The sequence below is a fragment of the Gorilla gorilla genome, chromosome 5 (assembly GCF_029281585.2).
Source record: "Gorilla gorilla gorilla isolate KB3781 chromosome 5, NHGRI_mGorGor1-v2.1_pri, whole genome shotgun sequence".
In the NCBI taxonomy this organism is placed as follows: Eukaryota; Metazoa; Chordata; class Mammalia; order Primates; family Hominidae; genus Gorilla; species Gorilla gorilla.
The window spans coordinates 173,991,945-174,014,650 of record NC_073229.2 but is presented as its reverse complement, the minus strand read 5'-3'; the positions used below and the strand labels follow the sequence as shown (position 1 = coordinate 174,014,650).

Sequence of the window (22,706 nt, the reverse complement as noted above, 5' to 3'; positions counted from 1 at the left end):
CCTCCCAAGGTGCTAGGATTACAGGCATGAGCCACCGTGCTGGGCCCCGTCCATTTCTTTATGTGTAACATTTGGAAAGCTGACTATTGGAAGAAGAAAGAACAGATTACCCATTTGAAAACGTGAGAATAGATTTTTATGGTCCTCTGACATGTCTTAGATGAGTGGGCTGTTATATCCAAATATCCGTGATTTTAAATCAGCTGCAGATGTAGTATTTTTAGTATTAAAGCTCAGAAAAGAAATCCAGCAACTAACAGTAGCTCTTCCACACTTCAGTGGGCCTGGACCGCAAGATGGTAACCCACACGGCAGCTAGTCCTGCCCTGCCAAGAACCACAGGGCCGAGTGAAGATGCAGGGGGTGACTCCTTGGTGGAAAAGTCTCAGAAAGCCACTACCCCAAACAAGCCACCTGCATTATCAAACACAGAGAAGAGGAATCATTCCGCCTTTTGGGAACCAGAGAGTCAAATCATTCCTGTGATGCCAGGTAAGGATTCACGGTGGGTTCTCAACGAAGAACCTTGTTTTCTGTAGCCAAACTTGGCTCACAATTAAGTTTATGTTTGAAGAGTGTTAAGGAAGTATCTTGAAATAAGAGTTAAAATTAAGAATTTGGCCAGAAAGGCGGGGGGAAATCTTGACATTTGCACAAATTTGTAGTAAGGGACACTTACTAAATACACTCATATACCTACTCCAGAGATACCAATACATTTATTTGTAAATACATTAACACTTAGCTTACATAAACCAATACCCAAAGTGTTAAATTTTAGGTTGTTTTGAGATGAAACAGCATAACCATTATGTATTTGTGTAAGTCCTCTTCACCCAAGCAAGTGAACATTTAAACAAGTTGTCTTGAAAGAGATGCATGTGCTAGTAATTCAACGTTATGCCTCCAATTTAACTAAATCTATCACTAAAAAAAGTAAGGCTAATGAGATTTATTTTTATTTTTTTTGAGACAGGGTCTCACTCTGTTTCCCAGGCTGGAGTACAGTGACGTGATCACAGCTCACTGCAGCCTCAACCTCCCAAACTCACATGATCCTCCCATCTCAGCCTCCTGAGTAGCTGGGACTATAGGCGTAGTAGCTGGGACCACCATGCCTGACTAATTTTTGTATTTTTTATAGAGACAAGGTTTTGCCATGTTGCCCAGGCTGGTCTTGAACTCTTGGGCTCAAGCAATCTGCCCACCTCGCCTGGCCTCCCAGAGTGCTAGGATTATAGGTGTGAGTCACTGCACCTGGCCTAAAATACATTAACATGACTAAAGCATTACAGAATTTAGCCAGATGCAGTGACTCACCTATAATCCCAGCTACTCTGGAGGCTGAGGCAGAAGAATTGCTTGAGGCCAAGAGTTTGAGACCAGCCTGGGCAACATAGTGAGACCTTGTCTCAATCAGTCAATCAATAAGTATTACAGGATTCCATCATTTTTTACACACTTATTATTTGCATGATTATGTGACATGAGACAGAAATAGAGATTATCACATTTCTAAAAGCTTTTGTAATGTCTTTTCAGACTCTGCATAAGTTGTATTGAAATAACCTGACATTGATTTTAGTAAGTTTATTAAGAAAAATTTTTGTTCATTGTGCAAGATACAGAAGATGCAAAATAATTTAAGAAGGAAAGTGAATTTAAAATACCACCTCTTTTGAAAACTGCTTTTAATATTTGTTATATTTCCTTCAACTCTTGTTTATGTGCCTTGTAGATTTTAAGTGCCTCCATAAAAATATGTCTGCAAAACATTGCATTCTATCAGGGGCTTTTCTTTCTGAGTTTTGGTTAAGAATGCTGCCAAGTGTCTGCTTTTTTGGTCCATTCCTGGTTGGTACTGCCACCTACTGGTAAAATCGGTCACTACATGCAAGCCTTTGGATGTGGTTTTAGTGGGTTTTCTCTGCTTAAGATAGTTTGTGTGGAGAAGAGCATCACAATCTAAGAAACAGAATTGGGCAGACCAGGCATCTTTGGCAGGACTGCCGAAGGGGTGAAGAGTTTATGGAGAGATCTGTGTTATCAGAGGCCAGGATGGATGAATTCCTACCACATTACTGTGGTGGAGAGAACCACGTGAGCATGAACAAATTAGCTGAAAGGAGAGTCGAGACCAAAGCCCAGGTCTTGGCTCTACCTTTAGAACCTTGAATAAGTCACTTCATATCTCTGGACCTCAGTTGCCTCATCTGTTAATAAGGGACTTCAACCAGATGTCCTCCAAGGTGCTGTCCAGCACTGAGGAATGATAAATAGGCTGACATTCATACTTTACCCCATCAGCCCTTACCCATGCTAAGTATTACTCATTGGTCCCAGCACTGTCCCATGGGGAATGTGGACTTAGCTCAGAATCCTTTTGAAAATAGTGCTCCAGGCTAGAAGCCATTATTCTCAGCAAACTAACGCAGGAACAGAAAACCAAATACTGCATGTCCTCACATTAGAAATGGAAGCCGAATGATGAGAACACATGAACATATGGAGGGAAACAACACACACTGGGGCCTGTCAGAGGGTGGGAGGTAGGGGGAGGGGGAGCATCAGGAAGAACAGCTAATGGATGCTGGGCTTAATACCTAGGGATGGGATGATCTGTGCAGCAAACCACCATGACACGTTTACCTGTGTAACAAACCTGCACATCCTACACATGTACCCCGGAACTTAGAAGTTGGAGGGAAAAAAAAGAAAATAATGCTCCAGGCTGCCACCTGCGGCTGATGGGAGTCAGCACCCAATTTCCAATCTATTTATGATCTCTCCTTTTGCTTTTTGATAATCAGCCTTTAGATTTGGTTATGAAGATGTAAAGAATGGTCTTTCACAGATGCAGAGAGATTAGATGTACAGTTATTATATTAGGGTTTTTTCTAATTATTAAAATAATATGGATTTACTGTAGAAAATATAGAAAAATACAAAGAAAGTTAAAAGCATCTAGCAAAACTCACCATTAAAATTTTGTCGCATTTTCTTCTGGTTACTTCTATTCATACACACATACATATTTATTCATTTTTAACAAAAGCAGGATAATGCTTTTATAAAACTTTTTTCTTACTCATGAGCATTTTCATGTATTATTAACTATTCATCAAAAACACACTTTTTGAAAGTCCTGGGGTGAAGAAAGTGGGAAGAAAAAAACAAAACTCTGAAAATGTTAGAAAGAGCCCTCACATCCTGTAGTTTCTGTTCAGACAGTAGCTGTCCCTGCCCTCCCCCTCTGCTGTCCCTAAGACCACCAGACTAGAGTCCTCAGCCTCTGATTTCGTGTAAGTTAAAGACCCATAAGTAGATTTAAAAGTGCATTATTGGCCGGGCGCGGTGGCTCACGCCTGTAATCTCAGCACTTTGGGAGGCCGAGGTGGGCGGATCATGAGGTCAGGAGATCGAGATCATCCTGGCTAACACGGTGAAACCCCATCTCTACTAAAAATACAAAGGCCAGGAACGGTGGCTTACGCTTGTAATCCCAGCACTTTGGGAGGCCGAGGCAGGCGGATCACAAGGTCAGGAGATCGAGACCATCCTGGCTAACATGGTGAAACGCTGTCTCTACTAAAACTACAAAAAATTAGCTGGACGTGGTGGCAGGCACCTGTGGTCCCAGCTACTCGGGAGGCTGAGGCAGGAGAATGGCATGAACCCGGGAGGTGGAGCTTGCAGTGAGCCAAGATCGCACCACTGCACTCCAGCCTGGGTGACAGAGCAAGACTCCATCTCAAAAATAAAATAAAAAATAAAAATAAAAATACAAAAAATTAGCCAGGCATGGTGGCAGGCGCCTGTAGTCCCAGCTACTTAGGAGGCTGAGGCAGGAGAATGGTGTGAACCCAGGAGGCGGAGCTTGCAGTGAGCTGAGATTGCGCCACTGCACTCCAGCCTGAGCAACAGAGCGAGACTCCATCTCAAAAAAAAAAAAAAAAAAGTACATTGTTGTTCATGACACATGCCTGGGTTTTAAGAAGACCATCAGCTAGTACAATAAATATGAATGAGTTAAATTCACTGCTGCCTCCTTCCTGCACAGACATGTGGTGAGGACAAATAAGACTTAGCTCAGCTGGGCGCGGTGGCTCATGCTTGTAATCCCAGCACTTTGGGAGGCCGAGGCAGGCAAATCACGAGGTCAGTTCGAGACCAGCCTGGCCAACATGGTGAAACCCCATCTCTACTTAAAAATACAAAAAATTAGCTGGGCGTGGTGTCAGGCACCTGTAATCCCAGCTACTCAGGAGGCTGAGGCAGGAGAATCACTTGAACCCAGGAGGCGGAGGTTGCAGTGAGCCAAGATTGCGCCACTGCACTCCAGCCCAGGTGACAGAGTGAGACTCCGTCTCAAAAAAAAAAAAAAAAAAAAAAGACTTAGCTCATGGAAGACTTGTTAACAAGATACTAAGATTAATACTAACAGTGTAGCATGCAAAGTAGTGAGATGTAGTTTTTCACCTATCACACTGACAATGATGAAGAATTATAATAATTAATGTTTCTAAGAGTAGAGAGAAACAAGTCTCACACTCTGCTGGTAGCAATGCAATTAGTATGTCCTTCCAGAGGCCAGTTTCTGAAGGCTTAAAACTATGTATATGATCGGGTGCAGCAGCTCACACCTGTAATCCCAGCACTTTGGAAGGCCAAGGCAGGTGGATTGCTTAAGGCCAGGAGTTCTAGACCAGCCCTAGCAACATGGCAAAACCCCATCTCTACAAAAACTACAGAAATCAGCTTGTGGTATTCACCTGTAATCCCAGCTACTTGAAAGGCTGAGGTGGGAGAATCGCTTGAGCTTGGGAGGTCGAGGCTGCAGTGAGCTGTAATCCCACCACTGTACTCCAGCCTGGGTGACAGAGTAAGACCTCATCTCTAAAACAAAACTATGTGTGCCTTGACCCAATTGTCCCACTTTTGGGGATTTATTCCACACAGGTTACTGAGGATAAAATGAAGGTATGTGCAGACATTCAGTTACACCAGCAAATGCATGCTCAGTACACTCTGAGCCACCGGGCAGGAGAAGCACAGAGCTCCAGTGTGGCCTGTGTTTGCTCAGCATGTAAAGGCACAATGGCTGGATTGTTGATCATGGTCATAGCTGTAGGGCCTGTTCTCTGTGTGGTCCATGTCATTCATTAACAATTCCACCCTCTTGTATTCAAGCTACCCCGAGGAAAGAAATCTGGTTTCCAGCCCTACAAAGGGCTAGAAAAGTGGTGCTACATCCACATTCACATGGAATCTGCTTTTTGAAACTTGAGAATTCCTGGGCATGTTAAAGTATTTCTTCCGGATCATGCCTGCATGCTCTATGGCAGCTGGAAATGAAATGAAAACAGCTTCCATCCAGCTGCCAATTCCCTCTGTGAATGTGTCGCCATGCATAGTAAACATAATACATTCAGAAGAAAGGAAAAATGGTCTCCTAAGACATGTAACTCTTCCAGAAGGATCATTACCAAAAGTAACTATTTCCAGAAGCAAGTGATGTCATTGTTTTGTTTTGTTTCGATTTGCCACACTGGCTAGAGCCAGTGATTGGATGTGTGAAAGTGAAGCATTTCTCTATGGCGTTCCTTATGCTGAAATCTAGGAAAAATGAATCAGGCAGACTGGGAAATCATAGGGAATTCCTTCATGGAATGTAAACAGCAGAAATTCACATTTCAGTTACCCAGAAGGCAGGGCCAGGTTCCTGGGTAATCCTAGAGTCCGGGGCAACTGCGCCTTCTGAAGTCTCCCATGCACACTGCCCGCTGCCTGATACCTGATCCCTCCCTACATCACCATCTTCCTCTCCCCAGGGAATAAGGGCATTTAAGAAAATGCTGTTTAAAAAAATTTTTTTTAAAGAAAGAAAGTGCTCTTTAATTTTGACAACTGAAGATTCAGAAAGAATTTGCATAGTTTTTTACATGAACCCACCTGTGAGGTTAGGTCCCTTTTGCAAGTACAGTTAGCCAATTTCTCTACTGCATCCTTAATAAAGCTTTGTCCAAAACCTTCCTAAAAATCATTTAAAAGTGTGTGATTTTGCCTGGGTATGAGTAAATAAATATAGTATTGACTTGGTTCTTGGAGTAAAAAACTCGTATTTGCTAGTTGTGACCTTGAGAGCAGTATGGTTCAATGGAAAACTGCTTTGGATCAGTCCTGGGTTCTAATTCCAGCACCACCAATTACTAGCTACTAGGTAATCAACTTCTCTAAACTTCATTTCCTTACCTGTAAGAGGATAATAATCTCAGCTGGGCACGGTGGCTCATGCCTGTAATTCCAGCACTTTGGGAGGCCACGGCGGGTGGATCACCTGAGGTAGGGAGTTCGAGACCAGCCTGGCCAACACGGAGAAACCCCATCTCTACTAATAATACAAAAATTAGCCAGGCGTGCTGGTGCATGCCTACAATCCCAGCTTCTCGGGAGGCTGAGGCAGGAGAATCGCTTGAACCCAGGAGGTGGAGGTTGCAGTGAGCCGAGATTGCGCCATTACACTCCAGCCTGGGCAACAAGAGTGAAATTCTGTCTCAAAAAAAAAAAAAAAAAAAGAGGATAATAATCTCTCATAATATGGCTACAAAGATTGCATGAGATATTATATGTAAATATAATTGATGTCTCTCAGTAAATGTTAGTGCTGTTTGAATTTTTGCTAGAACATTCAAGTCCAGTGGTATTCGCTAGGAAACCAGGGTAAGAGAGCGCCAAGTGTATAAGGCAGTTAATTCAAATAAAAAATAGAAATAGTGCAGTAGTGTTTCCAGTACTGAGTTCCTTTAAGAATTAAGATGAGCAAGCTCTCATCTTCATTGGGAAGAAACAGTGGGGTGAACATTGTAAATGCAGTTATCTTATGTTTTTTTATTGGGTGAAAGACAAACCAGTTAATCCTCTGAAAAAAATCGGGAGTTGGTGAATTTTGGCACTTTGTTTTTATTCCTGGCTCATTTTTAATTTTATTTTTATTTTTATTTTATTTTATTTTATTTATTTTTTTAGATGGAGTCTCGTTCTCTTACCCAGGCTGGAATGCAGTGGTGCTGTCTGGGGTCACTGCAACCTCCACCTCCCAAATTCAAGCGATTCACCTGCCTCAGCCTCCCAAGTAGCTGAGATCACAAGCGTGTGCCGTCATTCCCAGCTAATTTTTGTATTTTTAGTAGAGATGGGGTTTCACCATGCTGGCTAGGCTCGTCTCGAACTCCTGACCTCAAGTGATCCACCCGCCTTGGCCTCCTAAAGTGCTGGGATTACAGGCGTGAGCCACCATGCCCAGGCCCTGGCTTATTATTTTTAAAAAGTAGGACTTGAGTTTCCCACCATGTGATCTTCCCACTTCCAAATTTATTATTGGAGAGAGAGATAAAGCAGAATGCACAGAAGTTCCTTTGCAAGCTGACCTGGCAGTACGGCATGGGGGAGGAGGAAGGGGATGAAGGGAGAAGTGCCACAAGTGGTTTTTAGGTAATTTAGCAGTTTGATTTCCAAGCTGTTTCAGGGCTGCTAGTTTTCTGTGTGCGGCTGCTGGATGGACTGTTTTGCATATCACTGATTTATATCTCTACAGAACAAATCTTGTGTTTCTTTTGGAGAGCCACGAGCAACTGGCATTTGAAAAAATCAGGCATTATTGACTTTAAAACACAGTAATGTTTTCTATATCTCTACCAAGCAAAAGCTCAGGAACATTCACTGGAGTCTCTGTAGTAATCTAAACAAGGCTTACATTGAACCTTCAAAATGCTATTGAAAATATTCATATTTTTAGGTCAGGTGCTGTGGCTCACACCTGTAATTCCAGCACTTTGGGAGGTCAAGGCGGGAGGCTTGCTTGAGCTCAGGAGTTCAAGACCAGCCTGGGAAACATGGCAAAACCCCATCTCTACAAAAAAATAGAAAAATTAGTCAGGTGTGGTGATGCTTACCTGTAGTCCCAGTTAGTTGGGAGGCTGAGGTGGGAGGATCACTTGAGCCTGGGAAGTCGAGGCTGCAGTGAGCTGAGATTGCACCACTGCACTCTAGCCTGGGCAACAAAGGGAGACCCTGTCTCAAAAAAAAAAAGAAAATAAAACATACTCTCATTTTCAATATGGATATCAACACCATGAGATTTGCACCATAAAAGCAGTGGTTAAATATGTACCTATTAACTACCTCACCCCTGAGAAAAAGTGTAAAAATTACTTGCCAAAAAAATCGCACTCTGGTCTGTCTACTAGCAGTAAAAATATAATAAAATAAAAAAGCTGCATGGTCTTATTTTTCTGTATTAAATAGTGCTTTCCTATGTCAGCAGCTGTTTACAGTACTTCTAGTATAGCTTCCTAGGCCAGAATCATATATAATAAAATCTTTTTTTTTTTTTTTTTGAAAAGGAGTCTCACTCTGTTGCCCAGGTTGGAGTGCAGTGGCATGATCTTGGCTCACTGCACCCTCCGCCTCCCAAGTTCAAGTGAGTCTCCTGCCTCAGTTTCCCAAGTAGCTGGGATTACAGGCGCCCACCACCATGCCTGGCTAATTTTTTTTTTTTTTTTTTTTTGAAACGGAGTCTTGCTCAGTCGCCCAGGCTGGAGTGCAGTGGCGCAATCTCGGCTCACTGCAAGCTCCGCCTCCAGGGTTCACGCCATTCTCCTGCCTCAGCCTCCCCAGCAGCTGGGACTACAGGCGTCCACCATGCCTGGCTAATTTTTTTTGTATTTTTAGTAGAGACAGGGTTTTGCCATGTTGGCCAGGCATGAGCCACTGCGTGCGGCCCTTATGTAATACAATCTTATAGAACTACCTGGCCTGGGATCAGGTATCATATAAGAGAATCCAGGTAGCTGGAGAGGTCCTTGGTGACCACTGTCGTGGCTACTGCAGTGAGTTGGACAGTAACAGAACTCTTTTTGCAGGGAAATCTGATCCTGCAGCCTATGAGCAATGGCTGTGCTTTCCTCATCTCTCTCCTTCTGTCTGAGCTCAGAGTTTATGGAGAAAGCCCAAATTATTGGCTGTATGTAGGACCAACATACATGGAACTTTCTAGAGTAACAAGACACAGTAGACTGTCCCCAAAGTGCCAGGATTATAGGCATGAGCCAGTGCACCTGGCCAACTTCGTGACTTAGTAAATTTGCAAAATGCAAGTTACCAAAGAATTTTATATACTACCTTTAAATAGTCTTATTTCATTTGCAGGAATTAGGAACATTTATGTTGACGCCATATGAGTAAAGAAGCTTTAAAAGTTTTCTCAATAAAATTTGTCAGTAGATTATTTCTAATTCATTGCCATTAAGCATTGTAATACTCAAAAATCCCACTTGAGGCTGGGCATGGTGGCTCACGCCTCTCATCCCAGCACTTTGGGAGGCTGAGGTGAGCGGATCACTTGAGCCCATCTGGGGAACATGGCAAAACCCTGTCTCTACTAAAAATACAAAAATTAGCGAGGCATGGTGGCACGCGCCTGTAATCCCAGCTACTCGGGAGGCTGAGGCAGGAGAATTGCTTGAACCCAGGAGGTGGACGTTGCAGTGAGCCAAGATCGTGCCACTGCACTGCAATCTGGGCAACAGAGACTCTGTCTCAAAAAAAAAAAAAAGTAAATAAATAATAATAATTTCCCCCTCGGTATTATAACTTAATAGTTAAGTAATATATCATTAAATTAGAAGTACTGGTCTCTACCAAGAAACCAGTTTGCATCCCAGCCCTGTGACCCACTTACTTGTGTGAACCTAGGTAGGAACCTGACCCTGAGCCTAACCAGAAAGAAAATTGAGCTATTTATACCTGCCATCCAGAGTTGTGAGAAAGAGAAAGAGCATGTCTAAATGCCTTATATATGCCCATTGTTTATTCTTCAAAGAAAAACCTTTCTGGTTTCTGCTTTTCATGGCGTGATATCCAGAGACTCCCTGTGACTCTTCTAGCCTGAGATCTCCCTTCTCCAAGAGGCGTGGTGGTAGTTCCGGTGCAGGGTGTGTCTTCCGCTCTCTCTGTTGGTGGTTTCATATTAGCTGTGTACTTTGCTTTATTCAGTGGGTCACGTTAGTTATTTACTGCTTAACTATCAAACATAGGCCTTTGTTTAGTAGAGAAATAAACAGTTCTTCTCTAAGTCCATCTTAAAAAAAAATAAGGCTGTATTTTCACATTTGTTTCCTGAAGTTTCTGATGCATACACCTTCAATATATGTTCTCTTTCTTTTCTGCAGATAGTAGTTCCTCAGGGAAGAACAGAAAAGAGGAAAGTTATATATTTGAGTCAAAGGGTGATGGAGGAGGAGGGGAACACCCAGCCCCAGAAACAGGTAAACGTCCACCTTGGAAACCCTTTGCAGACTGTAGTCTTCTCAGAACTGCATGCCCTCTGGCTGAGGATATTCCCTGAGGCCATGAGAGCTCAGGACAGGAGCAGTCTGTCAGTGGACCGAAAGAACTGTCTCCTCGTTGCTTGTATTGCACTGCGTCTTGGGGCTCCTGATAGTAACCTTCCATCTTTGGACCTCAGCTGCCTTTTCTATACACCCTTCCAGGTGTGACACCTGTGGAAAATGCCATACTTGTGGCATGGTGGGAGAACACAAGCTTTAGAGTCAGATGCCACAATTCAAATCCTTGCTCAAAGCTGGGCACAGTGGCTCACGCCTGTAATCCCAGCACTTTGGGAGGCCAAGGCAGGAGGATCGCTTGAGCTCAGGAGTTCAAGACCAGCCTGGGCAATATGGCAAAATCCTGTCTCTACAAAAAATACAAAAATTAGCCAAGTGTGGTGACATTCGCCTGTAGTCCCAGGGAGGCTGAGGTGGGAGGATCACTTGAGCCTGGGAGGTCGAGGCTGCAGTGAGATAAGATTGTGCCACTGCACTCCAGCCTGGGTGACAGAGTGAGACCGTCTCAAAAAAAAAAAAAAAATTCTCACTTACCCACTAAACTGTATGACCTTGAGCAGGCTATCTTATCTCTCTGGATCTCAGTTTCCTGATTCGTAAGATGAGGATAGTAACAATACCTGCCTCATAGGGTTGCTGAGAAGAATATATGGGATAATTAATCTCAAGCATTGAATGCACTGTGTGGCTCATATGATGAGCCAAATATAGAAACGATGGTAGTTATTACTCAGTTATTTACAATGAAAGAAGAGTAAAGGTCTTAGAATACCTAGTTCTCTTTCCAAGTGCCCTAGTGACAAAGACAGAAGACAACAGAAATGAGGGAAGGGTGTAGGAAGTAGAATATTTACTAAGTGGAAGAAGAATACAATAATTTCTTTAATTTTGGTTGATTTTAACTAGGAAGAAAAGACTTTGGACACCATCCTTTAGAAAGGCAGGCTTTAGTCTTAAATCCCACAAACTAGTAAAAGAAGCTTTAGAAGAACAAAATATAAGCTTAAGTTATAAACATTGAGAAAACTTTCTTTTTACCCTATTTATAATATCAGGACAATATTAAAATATAATGTTTAAACAATAGATAGCTAAGAATAATCCAGATGTCAAGTACCTGGGTGACCCCCTTGGTCTGCTGGCCTCCTGGACTTAGCCTGTCCCAAGATATTTGAATAAAAGGGGCCCTGTCCCCTATCAAGGGAAGAGGGAAACCAGCCTGCCTCTTTCCTCCGCACACATATGTATCCAGAGAGTCTCAGCTCTAGTTGGCTGTTGCCTATTCTGGTTGTTACATATTTTTGTTTTGTTTTGTTTTTGAGACATCGAGTTTCACTCTGTTGTCCAGGTTGGAGTACAGCAGCGCGATCTCAGCTCACTGCAGCCTCTGCTTCCCGGGTTCAAACGATTCCCCTGCCTCAGCCTCCCTAGTAGCTGGGATTACAGGTGCATGCCACCACGCCTGGCTAATTTTTGTATTTTTAGCAGAGATGGGGTTTTGCCATGTTGGCCAGGCTGGTCTCAAAACTTCTGACCTCAAGTGATCCACCTGCCTCAGCCTCCCACCATGCTGGGATTACAGGTGTGAACCACTGTGCCCAGCCTGTTACATATTTTAAATGTCACCCCCATTCATATGAACAGAATACATAATTCATCACCCTAGCTGGTTACTGAGAATAGCATCATGGTGTGTTTTAGAAGGAGCTAGAAAGTTGTAAATCTCAAATTATCCAAACTAAGCCAACTAAATATTAAAAGTCAAGAATAATTTTCAATATTCTGGCAAGTACTTTTGGGAGATTTCATTTTCCTTGTCATAAAAGCATTAAACAGGAATCAGATCAGACAGTTCAGCAGCCTCATATCTGACTTAGCAAATAGAACATTTTCCCAGATCTCGTCTGTTTTATTGTTACCATAGCTAAACCTGAGCCCCGGCATTGGGATTGGCATCTTCAACCACAGCTTCATAACCCTTTAGCCTAAATGCTGATGCTCATCTTTAAGCAAGTCCCCCGGACTGGGGCTGGGTGTTGCGGTCCAATTCATGAGAAATGATTTGGGGTTCCTGGGGTTTTCTGGGGGTATTGACCAAAGTCTCTTTTTTTGTCCTGTTCCTTTGTAACATATGCAACTTATAGGAAGGTGGAGGGAGAATGACACCTTGGGGCCACTTAGCCTTGTCAGAACTTCTTTCATCAGGTGGAGACTAGGAGGCAATAGTAGCTACTGAGGCCCCAAACTGCTGGCATGGAGAGACCAGGCAGCCATCTTGACACCTCCAGAACTGCTGTGTATGGAATGAGACAGCCATAGAATCCAATTCCAGTCCATAGGGTTATCACCGATTTGTATCTTTCACAATTCTCTGGAGGAATGCTGGCCTCTTCCAGAACTTTGTTTGATACCTAACAGTCTCTAAAGCAGCTTTCCCATCCCCTCCTCCGGCAACCAGACACTTTCAAACTGTTCTTGAGAATCTTGTTCAGGAGTTTTACCTGGGATTCTAAAAATACACCAGAGTTGAAGTGCCATGAGTGTGTCATCAGCTCCAGGTCCTCTTGTCTTCAAGAGGCGGCCAACTATACCTGGAACCAGTTTTAAGCCCAGTAAATCAAGACTGTCTGGAGTGAACTTCCTAAGCTACCTGCCCCCCAAATGTAAAAACTCATCTGGTTGCATTCACCCCTCTTCCTCCCCTCCAGTACTAAAGGAAGAGGTGTCCCCTCTTTCCAAGGTCTCTCTCCCTGATCTGGCTAAAGCCCCTGATTTCCTCAGGTTCATTTCTCATCATCTCCTAGCTCTCCCATGTTTTTCATCTCTGTTTCTTTACTGGCTCATTCTCCTGACTGTGATCATGTTCAGATTTCTTAATATGTAAAGAAACAAAGTAGCATCCTCCATCTTCTGTACTCCCATAAATGAATTACCAATTGCTAAATCCAGGGGGCTCTCCAGGCTTCACCTCACTTGACATTTCCTTAGCATTTGATTCAGCTGAGGACTTTCTTCTTGGACGTCTCTTTGCTCAGCTTCCAAAAGCCCACTCCCTACTATAGCGGTTGTCCTCCTATTTCTCTGACTGGTCTTCTTCTGGTTTTTTTGGTCCTCTGCTTTTGTCTGCCCTCTAAATGCTGGTGTTTCCCAGGACCTTGTTCCTGGCTCACCTTTCTTCTTCCTTTCTCTCTGGCTGTCCTACCCCCTATCGTGACTGCAGCTACCACCTTTATGCTAAAGACTCCCACATATTTAGGCCCAGCTAATCCAAAAGCCTAAGAGAAAATTCCACCTGATCGCTGATAGGCATCTCAATCTGAAAATGTCAAAAAATAAACTTACCTCCTTCAGCCACCCAACAGTCTCTATCATACATCAAAATCACTCAAGCAAAAATCCTACAGACCAGGTAGATGGACCACCTATTTTATTAATACATCTGTGCTTCATATATAATTCTATCATAGTAAGTATAACACTTTGTTGCATTTTTTCCCATTTAAATGTCTGTCTACCCAGACTTAACTCGTTCAAAAACTGTCTCATTTACATTTTGTAGAAGTAGAGTACCATAGTGGTTAGAACCACAGGCTCTGGGGCTGTCCCATCTGGGGTTATTTGCTAGCTCTACCACTTAACAATCTTAGACAAGTCACTTCAGTCTCTCTCTCTCTTTTTTTTTTTTTTAAAGACAGGATCTTACTCTGCCACCCAAGCTGGAGTACAGTTTAAGAGCTCACTGAAGCCTCTACCTCCCAGACTCAAGTGATCCTTCTGCTTTAGCCTCCCTAAGTATTGGGATTATAGGCATGAGCCACTGTGCCCAGCCTCACTTCTCTTTTTTTTTTTGAGATAGGCTCTTACACTGTCACCCAGGCTGGAGTGCAGTAGCCTGATCATGGCTCATAACAGCCTCAACTTTCTAGGCTCAGGTGATTCTCCTACTTCAGCCTCCCAAGTAGCTGGGACTGCAGGTGCATGCCACAACTGGCTAATAATTTTTTGTAGAGACAAGGTCTCGCCATGTTGCCCAGGCTGGTCTCGAACTCCTGGGATCAAGCAATTTGCCCACCTCTGCCTTCCAAAGTGCTGGTATCACAGGCCTGAGCCACCGTGCCTGGCCCTCACTTCATTGTTGATGCCTTAGCTCCCTCATTTGTAAAATGGGGATAATAATAGCACCAACTTATGTGGTGGTTGTGAGAATTCAATGATTTAAGCTATAAAGCTGGTATTCTTGGCCTTAGCTTATCTTGAGGGGGGTGGTATTTATTTACAAATAAAAGGATTATCAGCACTTAGCTCAGTGTCTGGCACATGGAAGAAGGCTTTTAATGAATGCAGAATGAATGAATAAACGAGAGCAAATGGTATAGAATGAGCCTACACAAAGGAGATGTTTCTCCTCTAGTTCTACCAGTTGGCAAGATCCCTACAGCTAAAAACAGTTCCACCATATAATCTCCAGACCTGGCCTGGCCACAGAGTAGATCAGACTAAAAATAGAGCCTGCTAAGCTTGATAAAAAAGACTGATATTGGCACACCCTGGCCTTCCAGACTCCTGCAAGCCTTGCTACTTCTACTCTGGTGTCTAGAATCCACCTCACAGGAAAAACTAAAGAAATGTTTTCCTTTAATGTCCAAAATCACACCAGCATATTTGGAAGTTAGTTTTCAACAAAGGTTCTACTGACTGAGTCAGTTCCCTGGATTTAGAAAGGAAATAAATTTCTTAAGCCCTAACTAGAACAAGAAATCAGGAGTTAGTTCATACTTAGTTGAAGAATGATCATGTATGAATTCATAAATATAGTCAATGACTACAACAAAAAAATTTCGTGATCAGAATGCCTATTTCAGTTGGATATGAGTGATCACATGGTAGTATGTGTACCCATTGATGCCATACAAATTTTGTAGGAAGCTGGTAGAGAATTTGGTTTTAAAGAGGTCTGTGTTGGCCGGGCACGGTGGCTCACGCCTGTAATCCCAGCACTTTGGGAGGCCGAGGCAGGTGGATCACGAGGTCAGAAGTTCGAGACCAGCCTGGCCAAGATGTTGAAACCCCGTCTCTACTAAAAATACAAAAATTAGCTGGGCACAGTGGCAGGCACCTGTAATCCCAGCTACTCGGGAGGCTGAGGCAGGGGAATCGCTTGAACCCAGGAGGTAGAGGTTGCAGTGAGCTGAGATTGAGCCATTACACTCCAGCCTGGGCAACAGAGCAAGACTCCATCTCAAAAAAAAAAAAAAAAAGTCTAGGTTTGGGACCTGAACCTACAACTTACAGCCTCCTAGGCAAATAAGCAAATTACTTAACCTTGGTACACCTTAGTTAATCTGCAAAATAGTGATAATACTAATAACAATTTGTTTGGATTAAATAAAATAGTGCATGCAAAGCGCGTATCATATAGTGACCAGTAGCTGTCACTGTGACTAATCACTGGCTTGCCCTCTTCACGTCTAACCTTCTCAAAGGTGCAGTGCTACCCCTGGCGCTGGGTTTGGCTATCACTGCTCTGCTGCTTCTCATGGTTGCATGCCGACTACGACTGGTGAAACAGAAACTGAAAAAAGCTCGTCCCATTACATCTGAGGAATCGGACTACCTCATAAATGGGATGTATCTATAGTAATGTAATTTCAATACCTTGGGGCAGGGACATGTTTTGTTTATAATTTATACATCTATTAAGTTCTGGATATTTACAGCTTCTTTTGTTTTTAATTGGGCCAGAAGATTCTGCAAATCCCAAATCTTTCTTTATTATTTATTGTAAAAAAATGTTCCTTAGGAAGTCATAAAATATTTTGAAATTTAGAGAGGAATTCATGATTAAAGATTCCTAAAAATATAATTCTGATTTATGTAAGCTGTCCCTGAAAATAGAAATGTGTACTTAGCTGAGAGAAAATTCAGCATCTCAGGAGGTGGTATTAGGATGACTGTGTTAACCCATTACCTTTTAGAAGACAACTGTTGGCCCCTTACCATGCTGGACTGCTGTAGGCCCAGCTTCCCCTTGTTCTGTGGCCCTTTTCTTCCTCCTTGAAGCTCCCAGTATTCTTTTTCTTTTCCCCTCTAAACCTGTTTCTGAGAGTGGATCTCAAGCGAGTTCATGCCTTCAATCAGATGTTACTTAGGGTGGGTATACCTAAATTATAAACCTTATGTACAAGTCAGTGAGCCTTAGGGAAGGTGAGTGTGGGTCCTTCCTAATCCCTCTGACATCATGTCATATAGGTGGCTGCCTCCTTAGACTGACCTTTGGGAGAAAAAAAACCCAGACTTTGAATTAGTAACAGCTCTAAGATGGTCATGCAGTGAGATAGGAAATCAAGATGGAAGCAGAGAATCTGGCATGCCAAAAACTAACAGAAACGTAGTTGAAGGCAAAGAGAGCAAGGAGAACGTTTAATACTTCGTTACATCAAGTCAACACTGCTCCATGGTGAGAGCACAGCAACTCATTTATATATATATAGCCTTTGTTGATGAAAAACGACAATTGAAGAGAGGACGTTGAGTGGATTCCTGGGTACAGCTTTTGTAAAAATGTCACCATGGCTTTCATCCAATGGAATGAGTCGATGTTTTTTAACGCTATAAAATGTTAGACTGTGCCATCAGCTAATGCCAGGCTTACGTATTTCTAGACCATAAAGCAGTTTTTCACAAATTCATCTTTACAGAAAACCAGCATCTAGCTTAGCATCTTTCCCCTTTTAATTTATAGGCTTTTAAAGGCAAATCATTCCCACCATCACTTAACGCCGGGATTATACACATTCTAGAAATGATTCTGAGAGGAATGTATAGTATGGTGCCTATCTACACTCACATGATATTCTTATTCACGTTTTTTTTAACCATAAGTGGCAAATATTTTAAAATATTTGAAAAACACTCCAGAATCTAGTACACTTTATTTTTAGACTGAACCTAAAGTAGGTTGTTCTTTTAACAAAGGGTTTAATTTGGGTGGGGAATATAACATATCAAAATACATGAACAAATGGAAAGTTACTTCTAGAAAAGCAAAGAAATTGGGTATCATTTTTGTTTCTTGGGAAGCTAATTTTGTTGAATGTTTAGAATTGAGCAAAGATGTAAATTTTTGAAGGGCAGTTTAGAAAAATTAACTGTGAATGAACTTAAGATGTCTGTACTCTATATGTGATGCTGTGCAGTTTGTTTTTATATGGAAAGATGTCAACTATAGCCATAACCAATAAAATAAAAACTGATGAGGCATGCAGCTTTCAGCACATCTTTTATACATGAAGAAATTAATTTTGTGTTGCTATGGTGTTGAAATATCCAAGATGTTCTGTATCTATGTAAACATGATTCCTTTAATAAATTGTATTTTATTATTAAGGCTTTTTTTCCTTTTAATATAATCATAAGTTGCTATTATTGACTGAGCTGTTACTGCATTATTTGGATTCAATCATACCAACCCTATTTTACAACGGGGGAAATTGAGTATTAGAGAAAGTGACATGCCCAGGGCCACATAAAGCATACTCGAGGGAAGGAGAATCAAGGTCTACAAAATATTTATATTATCAGGTAGACTGAATGTGACTTTTAAAAGTGATCTTACCTGTAGATTATCTGATTGAAGGAGTTCTGCATCTAAGACAATGGAAACATAATTTTAAAGGGAAAGTTGTCCACAATTTCTCTCTTAAACATGTTCTTGTGTTTTACATGTCTTTTCCTAAGGCTCACTAACTCCTCCTGAACACTTAAAACTTACTTTTTCCTTTCATTCTTAGTAGACAGCAGCTACTCCTCCAGCCTTCCACAGCATTTTACTGTTTCAAATCAGCTGAGTACCCAATACATTCTCTTCCGTAGGAAAATAACAGGATTTTTTTCATCTTGCTCCCAATGACTTCAAAACGTGTGTTCTGGCCCCACAACTCAGTGCCACTCAGCAACACCTCTCTTCAGTTACTGATGGCTGTTCACATTGCCCTTTACTAGATTTTCCTTTGACCCACACATAGAGATGCTCTTTTTCTTTTTTTGGGACCGAGTCTCACTCTGTTGCCCAGGCTGTAGTGCAGTGGCGTGATCTCACCTCAGCTCACTGCAACCTCCGCCTCGCAGGTTCAAGCAATTCTCGTGCCTCAGCCTCCGATTAGCTGGGACTACAGGTGTGCGCCACCATGCCCAGCTAATTTTTGTATTTTTTTTAGTAGAGATGGGGTTTCACCATGTTGGCCAGGCTGGTCTCAAGCTCCTGACCTCAGATGATTCACCCGCCTCGGCCTCCCAAAATGCTGGGATTACAGGCGTGAGCCACCATGCCTGGCCGAGATGCATATTTCTATTTCCCTTTCCATTTTGCTGTTCAAGGCCAACTCTGTTGATTACTTCACCTGTGTAAACAAACAGGTGTGCTGTGCCCCAGAACACAAGCCACCATCCTTACCTTCAGATGTTCTCTCAACATCATGTTGATGATGCCTCTTAACACAGCATCTGAGCCTGAGATTCCGTAATTTGGGCTCCTTGTTAAATTCAACTATAGTATCTCAAAACAATTTCATGTTTTAGCTTACTTTCTCAAAATGGATTATGCCACTTTATTCCTAGCAGAATTACTTTAATGTTTTGTTTTCTGGACTCCAGGTTTTCTACAATTTTTCGGATTAAAATTGAACGAGAATTTCTAACAAAGAACTGCCCAAGCTGAATACAAAGAGGGAGAAGCTTAGTTTGCAGTTTGCCATTCACAAATTTCTCGTCTCATTGGCTTTTTAAGCATCTGTGTTGCAGACTTTTCTGTTCCTGTCCCCATTTTCCGACCTACTGGATTCTAGTATTCTAAAAATAAAATGAATATTTTAAGTTATAGCTACTTTAGTGGATAAACACAGATTCTCCAGCTAAATAGAAAACCACCAAGGACAAAAATAAGGTTAGACATCCCAAAGCTGAATGTTTTTGGGAATTGACTGGTTAGAACTGAGCCTTCTCCTATATTTCCCATATTTAGGTCTAAGCATATCTTCCTTCCTACTTATTTTAATTCTCAAATCACATCAGTTTTTAAAATCTTATGTCATCACCCTGCAAATTGGAAAGAGATCAATTTATAATATTATTCAGTTTAAATCCTTTTATGAAGTTATTTCAAAATTTAGGAAACTTCTCAAAATATTTTAATACAAAAATAATGTTAACTTTTACAAAAATAGCTTAGGGAAATTGGACCAGGTGCAGTGGATCATGCTTGTAATCCCAACACTTCGAGAGGCGAGGTGGGCAGATCGCCTGAGGTCAGGAGTTTGAGACCAGCCTGGCCAAAATGGTGAGACTAAAAATACAAAACTTACTAAAAATACAAAATTAGCTGGGCATGGTGGCAAGCCTGTAAAGCCCAGCTATTTGGGAGGCTGAAGTGGGAGAATCACTTGAACCCAGGAGGTGGAGGTTGCAGTGAGCTGAGATTGTGCACTCCAGCATGGGCAACAGAGCAAGACTCCATCTCAAAAAAAAAAAAAAAAAAAAGGCCACGCGCAGTGGCTCACACCTGTAATCCCAACACTTTGGGAAGCCGAGGTGGGCAGACCACGAGGTCAGGAGTTCGACACCAGCCTGGCCAACATAGTGAAACCCCGTCGCTACTAAAAAAATTAGCTGGGCGTGCTGGCACACGCCTGTAGTCCCAGCTACTCGGGAGGCTGAGGTAGGAGAGTCACTTGAACCCAAGAGGCAGAGGCTGCAGTGAGCCAAGATAGTGCCACTGCACTCCAGCCCGGGCAACAGTGTGAGACTCCATCTCAAAAAAAAAAAAAAAAAAAAAAAAGCTCAGGAAAATAGCGTATGGGCTTTTTTTTTTAAAAGGTGCTTTTTCATTTTCATAGTCATTTCATATGACCAAATACTCAAAATCCAAATGAATCAAGAGTTCTTACATATAAACAAAACAGTTCTACAGATGAAACTAGAGATCTTGATAAATCCGTAAATATATGATCTAGAGATTTGTGTATAGAAAAAGAAATCAGAACCATGAACTGCAATCTGTGAGACCACAGCTTTAACTTTTTTTTTCTGCCAGGGAGGTGGAAAGATAAGGAAAAACGGGGGTGAGAGGAGGGACAGACAGAAGCATGCCTCAGAGGTTCTGAGGGCCCCCTAGCACAGCACAGCACTATATGGGAACTGAAAGTTAGATTTTACTCTATTTTCTCTCCCAGCAAGCAAAGGGCCGTTTCACAGAGATTCCTGGCTGAAACAACACAAAGTCAGTTAAAAAGATGAAGCTGGGGCTGGGCGTGGTGGCTCACGCCTGTAATCCCAGCACTTTGGGAGGCTGAGGTGGGAGGATCACGAGGTCAAGAGATTGAGACCATCCTGGCCAACATGGTGAAACCCCGTCTCTACTAAAAATACAAAAATTAGCTGAGCGTGGTGGCGCACGCCTGTAGTCCCAGCTACTTGGGAGGCTGAGGCAGGAGAATCACTTGAACCTGGGAGGCGGAGGTTGCAGTGAGCCGAGATTGTGCCACTGCACTCCAGCTTGGAGAAAGAGAGACTGTCTCAAAAAAAAAAAAAAAAAAAAGCCAGAAAGATGAAGCCGGAAGTGGGGAACCAACAATCATTATTGTAGCAATGATATTAGAAGGATTAAGGATAAGGAAATTATTGGACTTGATTCCCTCTTTTTTTTTGAGAGAGAGAGAGAGTCTGGCTCTGTCGCCCAGGCTGGAGTGCAGTGGCGTGATCTCGGCTCATTGCAACCTCTGCCTCCTGGGTTCAAGTGATTCTCCTGTCTCAACCTCCCAAGTAGCTGGGATTACAGGCACCCACCACCACACCCGGCTAATTTTGTATTTTTAGTAGAGGTGGGGTTTCGCCATGTTGGTCAGGCTGGTCTTGAACTCCTAACCTCAGGTGATCCACCCACCTCGGCCTCCCAAAGTGCTGGGATTAAAGGCGTGAGCCACCCCACCCGGCCTGATTTCCTTTTTATCATATTACAATACACAAACATTCCTTGGCCCCTTGGGTCAGCTGGTTTTCTTCACGTGGGATTCTTTCACCAGCCTTCTATTTGAGCCACGTGCTAGGTTCAGTGAGAACACAACACTCATCTTTCTGGAAAATGGTCAGAGGAATCCAGAGATCCAACTGAAATCCAATCAGAACCCATTTGTTTTACTGTTCAGTTCTTTAAGAACACAATAAGTTGTAGGCAATGATTTATACCTAGAAGAATTTTAGCACTTACCTAAAATAATGCATTAGCCTCTGAACCCCATTTAGAACACTAAAAATAATCCATTTATTTCATTTACAATATTAGTGTTCAGTTACCATACTCATATATTTTAGTAACATATCAAACTATTGAAAATTTGTTAACATTTAGCTGAAAACCAAAAATACCCACCTGGCTAATGAAACAAAACTAAGCAGCTTTGTTTCCTGGCTGACAATCACACACCAAGAATAGCTTCAAAAATTCATGAGCATTATTACTCAAAGATGTTATTCTATTTTAGATCAATTGAATTTTTAAGATGCTTTAATAGAGGTACATTATATACCAATTTTAAAAGTTCAGTGGGCCAGGCACGGTGGCTCATGCCTGTAATCCCAACACTTTGGGAGGCCAAGGCAGGCAGATCCCAAGGTCAGGAGATGGAGACCATCTTGGCTAATCTAGTGAAACCCCGTCTCTACTAAAAATACAAAAAATTAGCTGGGCATGGTGACGTGGAAGGCTGAGGCAGGAGAATCACTTGAACCCGGGAGGTAGAGGTTGCAGTGAGCCGAGATCGCACCACTGCACGGGGAACTTTTTTTGAACAATGGCAGTTTTTAAAATTAGGGCAGTGGAATTTAAAATACTTGCATGAACAATGTTAATGGATTATTTTCCCCCCAGAATGTCATTTTCTTCTAATGTTATTGACTGGAAAAGAGGTGAAACCCTCGACCGGGTGTGGTGGCTCACACCTGTAATCCCAGCACTTTGGGAGGCCAAGGTGGGTGGATCACTTGAGGTCAGGAGTTCGAGACCAGCCTGACCAACATGGTGAAACCCCATCTCTACTAAAAAAATACAAAATTAGCCAGGTGTGGTGGCGTCTGCCTGTAATCTCAAGCTACTTGGGAGGCTGAGGCAGAATTGCTTGAACCCAGGAGGTGACGGTTGCAGTAAGCTGAGATCACACCATTGCACTCAAAAAAAAGAAACCCTCAATAAAAAGCTGATATTCATAATTCAGGCTTAGATTATATAAGTGGTTTTTGTTTTAAGAGATA

At 42.4% G+C, this 22,706-nt stretch overlaps 1 protein-coding gene across 6 annotated transcripts in view; it reads left to right on the top strand.

Moving 5' to 3' along the window:
- The window catches only part of LRP11 (LDL receptor related protein 11), an 82,295-nt gene that overhangs the window by 27,813 nt on the left and 31,776 nt on the right, over positions 1-22,706 (top strand). For 2 of the 6 annotated variants that reach the window (XM_055390833.2, XM_063707946.1), the window contains exons 5-6: positions 280-492; positions 10,230-10,325. In XM_055390833.2, the coding sequence (XP_055246808.1) occupies positions 280-492; positions 10,230-10,325 (309 nt within the window). Of the gene's footprint in view, positions 1-279; positions 493-976; positions 1,769-10,229; positions 10,326-15,889; positions 17,793-22,706 lie in introns of those variants that run through there. The other 4 variants (XM_019029370.4, XM_055390832.2, XM_063707947.1 and 1 more) reach the window with 4 other exon arrangements.